The sequence below is a fragment of the Uloborus diversus genome, chromosome 9 (genome assembly GCF_026930045.1).
Source record: "Uloborus diversus isolate 005 chromosome 9, Udiv.v.3.1, whole genome shotgun sequence".
Taxonomy (NCBI): Eukaryota; Metazoa; Arthropoda; class Arachnida; order Araneae; family Uloboridae; genus Uloborus; species Uloborus diversus.
The window spans coordinates 30,600,023-30,614,500 of record NC_072739.1 but is presented as its reverse complement, the minus strand read 5'-3'; the positions used below and the strand labels follow the sequence as shown (position 1 = coordinate 30,614,500).

General features: G+C 33.8%; 1 protein-coding gene across 1 annotated transcript in view; it reads left to right on the top strand.

Moving 5' to 3' along the window:
• The first annotated feature begins 214 nt into the window (after positions 1–214).
• LOC129230133 (uncharacterized) overlaps positions 215–14,478 on the top strand; it is a 47,586-nt gene continuing 33,322 nt past the window's right edge. The window contains exon 1 of the mRNA XM_054864538.1: positions 215–330. Within this exon, the coding sequence (XP_054720513.1) occupies positions 215–330 (116 nt within the window). The remainder of the gene's footprint in view (positions 331–14,478) is intronic.

Here is a 14,478-nt window from a genome sequence, read left to right as displayed (position 1 = left end):
TAGTTAAAATGTGCATGGAAATTTGTAAACCAAAGTATAACCGTGAAATCAGTAGCTTTTAAATATTTCAATTTTTATTTATGCGTTTCGATAATGACAATTCTGATGAGCAAACAAATTAACTGAACCGCATGCATTAAAAAAAAATCTTACTCGGTTGTACCGCGACTGTCTTGGCCTTCGGACCCTGGTGCCTCTCATGCCACTTCGTGGTATGGGGGTTCCAGGATATGTGGAACCCCCTGGAACGAATGCCATTCTTGGGTTCATTTTGACAAATCTCATGGGTCTTGTTGTGATGGGGCTCTGGAAGCTGGGACTCTGCACAAGGTAAGTGCCTTGCGGTGTCAAGTAGGTAACGTTCTGCAAAATTATAACTGTGCGTTAGTGATGACATATAGGGGTTGTTCCAAAGTGAATTGAAATTTCTTAATGTCTGCCTATTTTCTGCGGCATAAACTAAAATCCAACAGAGTAATTAAAAGAAAAGTGAGTAAGGTTATAAATGCACAAGTTCACAAAAACTGCAGACGCTTATTATTTTTTTTTTTTTTGATGTATTTTCATCTATAAACATTTTGCATTAGTGTATATTAAACCCCAAAAATACTGTCTGCAATTTTTGGATTTTTCTTTCCTTTTTAAAAATTGATAGCAGTGCTAGACTTTCACTTTTTTTTTTTTTTTTGCCAAAATATTTATTCATTGCTGAACTAGATGGATTTTACAGCTACCGGTCAAGCGGGGTGAGTTTGCCCACTTTCCAAATGTTAATTTGTAGCAGTTCCGAAGCTTGAAGTAGAACTGTATTGAATGAAAGATTTAATCCTTACGTTTGTTATCAAGCTTCAGATATGATGCAAACTAATATTTGAAAAGTAGGCAAATTCACCCTGTATATGATAAAGTACCGTCAACTGGGATGACTTTAAGACGGTGTTTCTAACTAGAGTCGCCTCGTCATTTAGATATCGGTACAGTCGTACTTTCGCCAAGACGATTTTTCATCACTGTTTCTTGTACATATTTTTGTAACAGATAATTTAATTTCTCCTTGATGATGCACCGACCACAGAGCTACGCCACTTTCTTTAACGAAAAAATTCTTTTTTAAAACATTTTTATTTAATCTATATAAGGATCATTCCATAGTGACTAACGTTACATTCGCAGCTTGTTTTCTAATTCTTTTTACTTAAAACCTGAAGAAAAAAGAAATTTTTTTGGTTTAATATGTACAAGAGAACTAATTTTTACTTCTACCAAGAATTTGGAGCAAAATAAGCGTTGATAAGTATTTTTTCAGCAAAAAAGGCATTGTGACGAACGTAACATTTTTGCAACCCTGGTAAACAATGCTTACGTTACAAGGAAAATTTTCTGAAAGCTACGCAGACATATAAAATTGGCTGACAGATTTGTAAAAAGTAAACAGTCTATTTTTTTAAAATATACTACATATAAGTACAAAAATACTTTGTATTTTTCTCAAATCGAAATTCTTCCATCGATTATCTCCATGCATTAGAGCATTAATCAAAGTATTTCCTGTGCTTTTAGGATGTCCTTTAGTAGCTAAATTGAACCATTTTTCAAGTTTTATGGTGCGGTGCCTTTAGTACAGCGTAGCAATGTTGGTCAAACTTGGTCGTAGAAAATAAAAAATGGCCGTATTTAAGACCTCCTGGGTTCAAGCATTGAGGGTCAACCGTAATTTTTGGGAATGACTTGTGTAACTAATGGTTAGTTAACTAGATGAAAACTTGCATGGTGTACCCCAGGTGCTTACTAAAAATAGCCATTTTTGCATCCAAAGGAACAAAAAGGAGTATTTTGGAGAGTCCCATATCTGAGTGCATTGAGGATCAGATGGAACTTGACAATTGTGCTAATAAGTACAGGTACGTTAATCGAAAATGGTAGAATTTTCGCAAATGACCATTTTGATTAGTATAACTTTTAAAACAAATTGTTTTAATTAAAAAACCACGATAAAGTGCGCGAGCTTTTATTTAAAGTGAATACATATCCGAAGACGAAAAGCCTCAGTAACTCAAATGCACCTTTTTCAATGCCGCAGAAACAGTGAAAATTATTTTATTCAGTGCTGAACTTCGTCATAAATTCAAAAGAATCACAAAATTTATCGCTGGTATAAAACTTAAAAAAACTTTTTGAAAATCCATAAATTCTTATCTTTTGACTGACAGCGTTTAATGTTCCTTCTAAAGAGACAGAAATATGTGTCACAAACAAGATTAGAACTTAACACGTCAAAGTGATCGATACGCTCTGATCGCCATTACTCATTGTTGAAGAAAGGAAAAACTCTCGAAGTTGCTGTCAGTTTTGAGGGGTGAGTAGTTTAATCACAGGAACGTTCTTTGTATTAAATCCATGCCCGATTTATCCTATTCCATTCATGCTACATATCAAGCGAAAATATTATTACATTTTGTCATGATTCCTATACTGATACTGAAGAGACTCCTATATAATTTAGCTAACACCCCTTTCTGCTGGCACCATTTTTTCGTTCCAGCTTCAAAAACTATTAAGTAATTTTCATCCATTACTCTCACGTACAAGTATGGTGATTAGTTCACTGTGACCTAATAATGAATAGAGAAATTCATTCTGTCGGTGTGACGCGCAAAGTATTGCAGTAGACGTGTACAGTAGACCCTCCTTTTACGCGGGTTTATTTTACGCGGTTTAAGATTTGACACCTTTATTTTATTTTACGCGGATGAGTTTCGGGTTTACGCGAATGCGGCATTGCAAACAGATAACATTTTCTTCTCTTTCAAAATCCAAACTCCTAAAGATTGCAGATTACACGTAATAAACTGCATTTTGGCGTGCTAATAACCGAACTTGGGCCCCTGGAGACATTTCATGCAATTGGCTCCAGAGCTCTTTCCAGAAGTAAAGTTATTAAACTCACGTAGTTCAGAACTCACTGGAAGAAGAGCTTTTAGAAGTGACAAAGCAGGCCAAAACCAACAAGGATACCGACTTCGGTGACACATAACAAAAAACGTTCACATTGAAAAATTTGAGCCATTCCTAGACAATAGAAATTATTTTTCTGATTTGTTAGTGAAGGAAGATTCTATAATGGAAATGACACAAGTGATTAAGTGCGTTAATGCTCTGCAAAGAATTACAGAGAAAAATTCTCAATGACTGCCAAAAGACTATCATAGCCACCTCTTCTTCATAAACAGAACACGAAATCAGTTTATGTTTTCTTTATGCATGTTGTGCATAAAATTTGATATAACTACACGTTAAACTTGTCATATAATAAGTCATCACTAGAATGAAGTATTTTTTTATCTACGGAACTTAACCCCTATTTTAACACTACTATTAGGTCTCAATTTACGCGGCTTCTATTTACGAGGCATTTCCGTGGAACGTAAACCCCGCGTAAAACGAGGGCCTACTGTATTTGGTAGCCGTCACAGTTGGTGCAACATCAGCAGCATTGTCATCTATCTTAAGAACACTATGAGTAACTTTGTGCTTGAAAATTAAGTCAATGAATTACTAACGTTCTGATGCACAAAAATTGCAAATTATTGCAGGCACGTGTTTCAATGTTACAAGGAACAGCTTTTTCAATGCAAAAACGTGTGAACTTTCGGATGAATTGGAACTTTTCATCCGAAGGCTTTGCATTGTAAAAGGTGTTCCTTGTAACATCGAAACACGTGTCTGCAGTAATTTGCAATTTTTGCCCTTCAAAACGTTGGTAATTCATAAATTTAACACTATGAGTGTCAAGAAAAATAATTACCAAATTGCTGTTTTTAGGTACCAAGGTCGTATAGGATAGTTGTGGTGAAGTAGTCAGACGCACTTGATTTTCAACTGCGTGCAATGGAGTTTTTGTGAGGGTAGCTTCCTCTCCTTGAAAATGGTAGTCTCCCGGGCTAAGTACTTGATATCCTTTTTCGTCTCCTTGCCCTTTACAGGGAGTAGTTTGCTGATCCGGGATAATCATTTCTGTCTGTGAAACGAAATAATACTTCTTAGATGTATAAAATATAATTAAATTTTTGTATAGTGTGCCTGACACCAGTTGACACTCGGCAGCACCTAGTTTCAGAAGTCACTTTTCATAGATGTGTTTGATAGAGGAAAAATAAAGATCATAAGAACGGAATGGCGAAAATAGGGTTGTAATAAAGAACTCAAAGCTTTTTCGAGTTTAAAGAGCTGCTATGATTTTGAAATGTTCTATAAGCAAATAAAACAACATTTTACTCTAAACAAAGTGTTTACAATATGAAAATTTTGAATTTTAAACTTAATTCATAATTTTGAAACCTAAAATAAAAGATTCACGTCCATTCCTTAATTTCCTTCAAAGATATAGCCTTTTACCGTGTTCAAGCTTTGTAACTTTAATTTTAACTGTAAGTGGCGCAGTTGGGAAACGAATATATATTGCATGTCTGTTTAATTTGTCTTGCTTGTTATTTTGTTTCTTCTGAGTTCTTGTACTTAGTTCATTTAGCCTTGGTTTGAACGTTATCTTTTGACTCTTGAAATCAAATGATTAACTTTAATTTCTTTAGTATTATTTACAAAAGTTTTAGTTGCTTTTAATGTTTTAAGTAAAATAAAGGACGTTTTTATGAACTTTTTGAGATGTGGACTGAAGTGCAAATTTTCTGAAAATAGCACATGTAGTTACGGTACATACTGTATATATTTATTTTTTATTTCTCTTTTTGTGAAGTGACGTAAAATACGGTTCTGAAGGAATTTCTATTAGAGATAGAAAATAACTCTAAAGTAAGGAGAACTATATGACTATTGTTAAAAAATACAGAGTCGTAAATATTTAGAAAAATACATTAGTAGTCCAAAAGCTACATACTTTTATCATCTTGTAATCCACTGGAGGTGAAGTAATTGCAGAAAGGTCGTTTTTATTGTCATCTTGGACAACCGGAGACCACGTTCTAGTAAAAAGCAAAATCACTTTTTTAAAATTAGTCAAGTTTAGTATTGTTAGTAGTTTCATGAAAAAGTCAAAATACTAATGCATTGGAAAAGTTTTATAGCATTCTTGAGCAATAAATTTACGAACAGTTGTAGAAACTACTCTTACTTCTGAATCAGTTTCTGAGAATTTGACTTAGAAATAAACAGTGTAGGGAGACTTAGCTTGGGATTTGCAATGGTAGTGGGGATAAAACGTATACTTTGTCAGACATTAAATAGAACATGATTTGAGAAAACGAGATTTTGCAATAATCGGAGTCAAGTCAAATAATGCCTTCCTTAATCCTCCTCAACAGGTTAATAAAGCAGGAATTTTGTGTATTAAGCTCTCATTCTTTTGAATCGTGATTGGTTAAAGATTTAGTGCTTCTCGCAAAAAATTCATATCGCACAAACTGGAGAAAAACGATAATGATTACCAGAGGAGTTCCAAAAGAATTTCAAGATTTTTACCATGGCGTTCTTCATTCCTTTATCAGTTTGACGTAACTCGAAATGCAACCAACCAAATAAAGTTACTACTTTACAAGCAAAAACGTAGTTCGCTGATAAATCAAAGACATCGATATAAGAGGAACGTTTTATGAAGGGTTTCTAATCTGAAAACTATTAATAATTTGTAAAAACTGCTACCACATTCATGAATTTCTGCTTGTATTCATAAATTGTATTGCGGTGTAAAGTACATTTTGTTGATGATTTTTGGCTTTTTATTATTTTAACTAGGAGGCTCCACCCCCTGTTCAATTCGCTCACCAACCTCTGTTAGACTTAGGGGCATTATTATCAGAGGGCTTGGTAGAGGAACCAACCCTCGTTACCTTCAAGTGATGATCACCATGAAGGTTAACCTTTTGGGTCGTCTAAAGAACTTTAGATATAACTAAGACTCTTGTCAATCTTTTCAATACTGGAAATTTCTTTGATTCCAAAAATCAACATTTTTCGACATTCCGAAGTATCAAAACAAATAGATTTGGAAATTGGGCAAAAGCTTAAATGGGAGCACCGTTGAAACTTAAATTTTCCCATGGAATGATTTTTTGAGCAATCACGATTGCTTATTGTTCTCATTTGACTGTTTTGAATTCCTATGATTTATCATAGGATTTCAATCATCAACAAAATGTACTTTACACCGCAATAAAATTTATGAATACAAGCAGAAATTTATGAATGTAGTAGCAGTTTTTACAAATTATTAATAGTTTTCAGATTAGAAACCCTTCATAAAACGTTCCTCTTATATCGATGTCTTTGATTTATCAGCGAACTACGTTATTTCCCCACCACTTCCCTCTGCCAGCACCACCGTCGCGACGCCTACTCACACATACACACACTCATGCCTGCGCACAGACACAAACATACACTCCTACACACATACTCATGCCTGCACACAGACAGGAACACAGATGCTTACATACACACACACGAACGCCTACACACAGCACTGCATACACAACACGCACACACATGCATACAGACACACACACACACGCACCCATACACATGACATGCGCCTACACAAACACACACGCGCATTCATACACACACATGCTCGTGATTGCGAAAAACATAATTTGAATTCAAGATGCCAAAAATTCAAATTAATATGGTTTTTTTTTCTTTTTTTTACGAGCCATTTGATGTATGTACAAAAATTGTAGATAATTGAATCATAAATGAGCGTGATATTAGGTCCTGAACGTTACTTCGTCATTATTTAGCTAACTTACATTAATGGAGTCATTAGAGTTGATTTTGTTGGCGGGTTAATTTTCAGATTAATGGGGCTTTAATTGATATAAAATGACATGTTTCATTCACTTGACGGATTTGTTGGTTAAATTTTAGCATTTTTAATGGAGATGAATAGACCGATTCCTTTATTCACGGACATTTTGAACATTAATGGACGTTTTGGAAAAATTGCGTCGCCAATATTTTTTCAGAACTTTGCAAGACAATGTTGCTGTGTAACTTTTACTTTAATATTATTTCAAAATCTCGAATACCAAAATATCCTTTTACGTTGAAATAACACGACGAAAAGAAAACCTTTGCTCCCTTCAAACTTTCTTATTGTGATGCTCTGAGAAGTTGAGCTCGGACTCTGACAATGTTTACTTCTGTTTCGGAAAATTGGGAGGGGTAATTGGCGCTAAATTAAGTTAAGAAACTTTCTTAGTAGTTCTTCAAAGATATTCCAACTAAAATCCGAGCCAATAGCACGTCTATTTTTCACTAAACTCCCCTAAAACAAATAAACATAGTCAAGGTCACAGCTCAACTAACCAGAGCTGCACTATAAGTTACACAGGATCATTATCTGTCTATGTTTTCCACGTAATTTGAACGTCAGTTGTAGCGAACAGTCAGAAACTCGGCTCACACACTAAATAACATTGTAAAAACAAATCTTACTCTCTGTTTTTGCTTAGGTTCAAATTTTCGACCGGAACTTCACAAAGCCTAAATTTGTTGTCCGGAGTCTGGATGAGATTATATTTTATGCCGTCTCTAGTCCCGAGAAATGTACTTGCGTCGATTTCGATGTATTGTTGCTTCACTTCGTTATCCACATCGTCGTCTTGTCTAAAAAAAAAAAAGGCATTTGATTTGAAACAATATCTGCATTAGATTTAGTTTTACAAAGTTTATTTTATGATCATATACATTTTACTAGAGGACCCCACAGACGTTGTTCTGTTCAAACTTTGTAAATTGAAAAGTTGAAAAATTTCGCTTGGTGTCAGAATGCGTATATTTATTACAACTTGATTTATCTAATGCCCACTGAGCAGTTGTTTCATTAACTATTTTTCTCCCATACTTGATGTACGTATTTTGGCTCGTTCCTTCAGCCATACTCAAACGATAAAAAGCGTCCTCAAATATTAAGTGTAAAAAACTAACTACCCTTCTAGAACAAACGGGAAATCCCGCTGCAACATCCCCCATATGAAAAAGAATAAAACAATCGAAAGTATATTGTTTAAAAACATTATAAAGGTAAAAACAGTTCTCTGAATAAGGCGAAAATCACTCATCTCCCCTCCCGTTGTAAAATAAACATTCTTCACCTAAAATGACTAAAAAGCCTTTAAAAACGAAAAGGAATTCTTCGCAATTTGAAATATTTCGCGGAATAAGCAAAAAATACACAATAAATTACATTAACAGTAACTTTAAAATGTAAACAAATGATCATACAACTCTATTGTTTATATCCAAAGTCGCCAAGCCACCACGTTACTGTAATCCAGCCGATCAGTGAGCGAAACCAACTCCGACCGATTAGCAGACCAATCTTTTGAACAAAAACTTTTAAAACTTCATAAATTGCCTAATTTGTTCTTTCCACCAAAGATAAAGATCTTCCGGGGATATTTCGATAATTGGGAATCTGGCGATCTTTTTTTCATTGGCGTCAGTTTTTGGCTCCAGCGCCTGCGCGTGAGATATTTTTCGTTGCAAAGCTGAACAAAGAGAACGGAAACATCTATTTACATAGGACTACTATAAATCAGCAGTGTTACCAAAATAAAGTTCTTAACGCCAAAAATGAGACCACCGTGCCAGATTCCCAATTATCGAAATATCCCCGATCTTCCACTGCACTGATCTTTTGTGTACAGAACTACCCTGTTGTAATTTATCTGGACAAAAATAAAAATTGTTTCGTCTTTAAATTCCATCTTCTTTTCCTTTAATAATGTACTGATTAGTTAGATAATCCTTAAAGTATTCTTAACATTAACATTGGTGCCAAAACTCAGATGGATTTCAGCCGAGAAACAAATGTTGCTAGGTACGGTATTTTCTGATCATTTAGTTAGGAAAACCTAAAGCACCGATCCGGTCACATGGTTCAACTACGACGACAGAACACACGTTTTGCGTGAACATTTCAGTACTTTACTTTAAAATATATCACTGGACCTAAAATCGTTGCTTTTAAGAGAAATGAAGGCTTCACTCCCTCTCTCCCTACGTTTTATCTATTCGCAATTGACATATCGCAGTAGAAAATTTCATTACAAAAAGCAGAGCTGGCTTTTTTATTGTCCTTTGGCAACGGGTTAAATATTCATTTAAGTTCTCGCTCAATAATAGGTTAAAATAAATATTAATCATTTGGGAGATATAACCATCCAATGATTAAATTAATTAATTAACTAACAAAAACTTTTCCGATTCGATCCATCGCGCTTCGAAACCATGCTTGCCACAACTTAATTACACACAAAAAATTTGATCAAAATCGGTATAGCCATTTAAATGCCTTATGGTGACAAACGTCCGCACAGAAGATTTTTATTTATTAAGATATGGTTGACACTCGTTATAAACCAAACAAAAAATTAAAAAGAAAAAAAAACGAAATATTATTAAACTAAAACCATTGGCGATACAGCTCATAACGGCCAGGCCGTGATGGCCTGATCGACAAGGCATAGGATTTGGGTCACAAAGTTCTCCAAGTGAAACGATACCTCTGGGGGTGCTGGACCAGGGATTGCTCGGTTTTTGGTCTGGATCAAAAATCAGAGCTGTCTCCAGGGTCCATTCAACTAGTTAAACCACAAATAGTGGCAGGTACGGAAGACCCTTGGAGTGAAAAGCTCATAGGGGCCTACGCCTACGCTGACGCACTAAGCTCAAAGGTCGTATCTGAAGCCGAGAAATTGGCGTTTTAAGTTTTGCGCCTCCATGTATTTGATGCAGATGCAATTTTATCAGATTTTTTTAGAAAATAATTCCTCTTGAGGCGTTTGTTCATAGTTGATATTGGGATATGGGGGCCCTCCCCCTGGGTATGCGGGGGAGCGGAGGGGGGGGGGATCCTGCTCCTAATAAGGCCAATTTGCCATTTCATGTTATATTGCTGACAAACACAATTGAAAATAAAGTTTTCACATGGAATAATTATTTATTATTTTTATGAGTCATTTTTTGATGAACGTACAAAAGTTGGAACCAACTGAATCATAAATGACCATGATATTTGGGCCTGAACCTTTGCTTGACCTTATTTGGCTAACTTACCTTAATGGAGTCTTTAGTGTTGGTTTTGGTGGCGGACTAATTTACATTTTAATGGGACTTTAATTGCTATTTAATGACTTGTTTTATTCATTTTGTGGATTAGTTTATATTTTAATGCACTGCTATATTGACTGATTTCAGTGTTCACAGAAATTTTACATTTTAATGGATGTTTTGGAATAATTGCGACACCAAAATTTTTCAAAACTCGTCAAAACAACGTTTTAGTAACTTTTCGTTCAATATTATTTTCAAAAATCATAAAAGCCATCATCACTTTAAAAGGTCGCCAAAACACTCCTAGCTCTATATATCACCTTACGAACGTTTAGTTTTTACGGAAAATCCATTAATCAGAACTAAATATTTTAAAATATATTGCAATTCATCTTTTATCTTTGCCATTATATAAACGATAGAGCCAGAGCACACGTTTTTTAGCAAAGAGCAAAACAAATGCAGCAAAATTCTGAAAAATTCAAATACTTTAATACAAATTTATTTGTTTATATTTACTTAATGGGAGTTTCATGAATTTATATGCAAAATTTTATACCCAAAAACTTATTATTCCTTCTCACTTTTCGAAAACTTACATAAACGTAATGAATTTAGTAGATTCCTTTCGCGAAATTCATACAGATTACAAGTATCAAATATAGCGTACCACAAAAAACTGCCAAATCTAAATTTAACGAAATCACATCTTCCAATTTTGTTTAAAGAATACCAAAATTTTAACATATTTAACCCCTTAACACATTATTAACACAAATTTAGAACGTCAAGAAACACAGAAAAAGTACAATATTTAGTTTAGATTATTTAGTGATACTATAAGCGGTAAGGTGTAAACACTGAATTTTGAATATTACCTTCTGTAGATGTCAATCTTTTAAATATATACTGAACAGTACGAAAAGTAATTAATAACATCATTCATAATATTGTCTCAAGTTGGTGTTATTAATTTAGTAAAAACATTTTCAATTAATAAAACTTACGTTTCTAGCACTCTTCCAGTTTGAAGTTCGTCCATTATTTATACGGAACAATATTTTAACTAATTACGCGTATAATTTTAAAAACTTTGACAAAATAAAAACATAAAATGTTGAAATTGAGTGATTTGCTCACTCTATGTTTATTTACCCATGCCTGCGATAGGATAAATATCACGTAATTATTCTTCGATCGTGACTTTATGACTTTTTGTATCGGAAAATGATTCCTCGTTTTTAACGTACGTTGAACGATGTCGCCTGCTTCATAAATAACGGAATTCGAAATTTCGTGATATTAAATTTATCATTGCTATGGAAACCGTTAATGTTGCCAATAAAATATTTGCTTTAAAAATTTAATGCTTAGCCAAATAGATTACAAAGTGGTCTACTAATTCGCAACTCCAACGAACTATAGGGGGCACTGCAGTCACTGTCTAATGGCGGACGAAAAAACTAAAACAAACGCATGTGGTAACGAAGAAAATGCTAAAAGTGTTGTGATTTTTGTTCGTATGTATGATTTTTTCGCTTTATTCTTTTTAAATTAATTTTCAAAGTCTTGTGGATATTCTGGCCCACGTAGAAAAAAATGAGAATTCAAGAAGCATTACTAAACGTCAAAGATTAATGCAAACTACGTAGTTCGTAGTTCTTAGCAGCTATTTCCACTATGTTGAATTCGATATTCATCAATTCTTGATAAAACTAAATAATAATTGTGGCCTGACAAGAATAACAATTAATGCTAGAAAAATCAATATGACATTACAAATTATTATCGAAAGAAGATGATACTTTTTTGCCTTGCTTGGCTAGCACTTATTGTTTTGCATTTGTAGCTGAGTTATTTCTCTCGAATTCCCGAATCGGTTAATTTAAAATTTTTCTGTTTCGATGTTTTTAATTTCTGAGTTACGATTTAATTATGTCATGTTATGCAAATCATCAACAAAATTCTCACGGATATATGGTGGTAGTTTTCTTTTCAGTTGATTGACCATTATTTCTTTTTACTTATCGAATTCTGTAATCTTACTACCATTTTATTCCACTCATGATAAAAATTAAAAATGGTTTAACTAGAAACGCGAAATCTCGCCAAGGCTAATTTTCTCGCACAATACTAAAACTATAACCCTAAACAAATTTGGCGAAACCTTTCAGCTGAGAATAAAAGGAATAAAGTAAATTCTTTCTCGGTTAAACATTTTTCATTTTGTTCTACGATAATATATTCAAGAAAATATTTTGCATACTGTCCATTCCAACTAAATGCTGCTGTAAAATAAGGTTAGTTTAATTAATTTAAGATTAAAAAAAACCATATTCTTACAAATTCATACAAAACAATAAAATTTTTTACCTTGTATAACGTTATCCAAGTTTGTTAATCCAAAATTTTTGCTTTCACCATTTCTCAATCAACTCATATTTTAGAAGGAAATAATGAAAACTAACATTATTTTGAGAAGCTCGAAAATACTACTTAGGGACGAATTAATTTCCGTAGCTGAAAGCAAACTAAGGCACATCGATTGCGTTAATAAATACTCAGAACAAACTGCCTGTGTTTGCGTCAGCAGACATACGTGGAACGCAACGTGGCAATGTTTTAGTTTTCCCAGCAGTTTTATAAATCACCGCAAGGTAGCGTATTCGAGCGCTGGAGTTGTGAATCGTAAATTTCTGGTGATAAATTTGATGAAATTTCGGGATTTTGAGGTTCAATTAACAAAATTGTGAACCACAAGTTGGTTGTACCATTATCTTCATTAGTACTCTTTATGTTTAGCCAAACATAAGTACCCTAGTAGTAAATCGTTTGGATTGCAACCAAAGTTTAACGTTAAATTCAATGAGATCCGTAATTGAATAATAATGTCACGTGAGTACTATATATATATGGGTCAACTTTTAAAAGCAAATATTTTTCAATATCGAAAGCTTTTGTTTTCTTTTTACTTCCTTTTACAAAAAAGGAAGTATTGTATTCGCGAAAAAATTTTAACTGAAAAATCGGCCTTAATTTCCATTTTGCTCGCCCCCGAATGAATATTGATTTTTCTTTTCAACCCGACCACACGTGGATACATGCCTAAAAGCGTCTCGACACCCGAAATATCCATTTTGACGATACCCGAGTTAAATACAACAACTTTTCTCGTGACGTCCGTATGTATGTCGCATAACTCAAGAACGGTATGTCCTAGAAAGTTGAAATTTGGCACATAGATTCAAAGTATGGTCTAGTTGTGCACTTCTCTTTCGGTTGCATTCGGATGTTCCAAAGGGGGTCTTTTACACCTTTTTGGGGTAAAATCATTGTTAATTTCAATGTAAACTCAAGCGGTGCTATAATTTGGCTAACACTTGGCAATATATCGCCAAGCTTTTGGTCGCCAAGTTTTGCGGTTTTTTTTTTTTTTTTTTTATAATCTGGTTTTAATTTGACCATATTTAGAGAGTTAACCATTGAATCACATTAAAACTGCCAATATTGGGAAAATTTATCTGTATAAAAGGTTTTTTTTGCTTTGGTTCGCAACAGACTTGGAACGAAAGCATTTAAAGTGTTTTTTTTGCTCACTCCGAGGCACTATTATTTTTAAGTTGGAGTAAAAAGAAGTCGTGTGAGGCACACATGAGCTCTTTTTTTTTTTTTCATTCTTACCTACTAGAAGTAACCATAAACAATGGCCCCAGCTAAGTTCCAATTATTTTACTCATAAATTTAAAAAAAAAGACTTTTAATATTAAAAAATCGAGGCCAATACAATATCAAAGTAGTAATTTTGTTAATTGTGCAAACAATCAGCTATTTAAATGATTAGTGGGAATACAATATTAAGCTGTCTTAATTAAAGTACGGCTTAATTAGTAGTTTCAAATGTATGTTTGAAAATAGTATTTAGTAAATTTGAGGATATAGTGGCAATTTATAACTTCGGTAGAATGAATGCCTATTATTGATCTGTTTCCCCTCCACCATTTATTTTCACCTCAGAAATAATGACATTGACAAGGTCTGTCACGGAGGTGAGGAATGTCCCATTTATATAGACCTAATAGATACATTCTTTAGGGAAATTTTTTTTCTTCGTTGCTACAATCTGCACACGTTAAGCATATGAAAACATGTTTACTTCTTTTTTACATTAATTTACATCCCTGAAATTCAAGTTCACGGAGGTGAGAAGTAAGAATAACCACTTTTAGTTTTTAAAGCAAAATCTATCTTCCTGTTTTTCGACAAAAATCTCACAACTTCAACTATGGCTGAAAATAAACAAGGGGGCTTCCTTGTATCATGGAAAATAAAATTTGACGTCATTACTGCCACGTGTTAATGAGGAATGGCATTTTGTGTTTAGGTAACGGAGGCGAGAATTTATGGTGC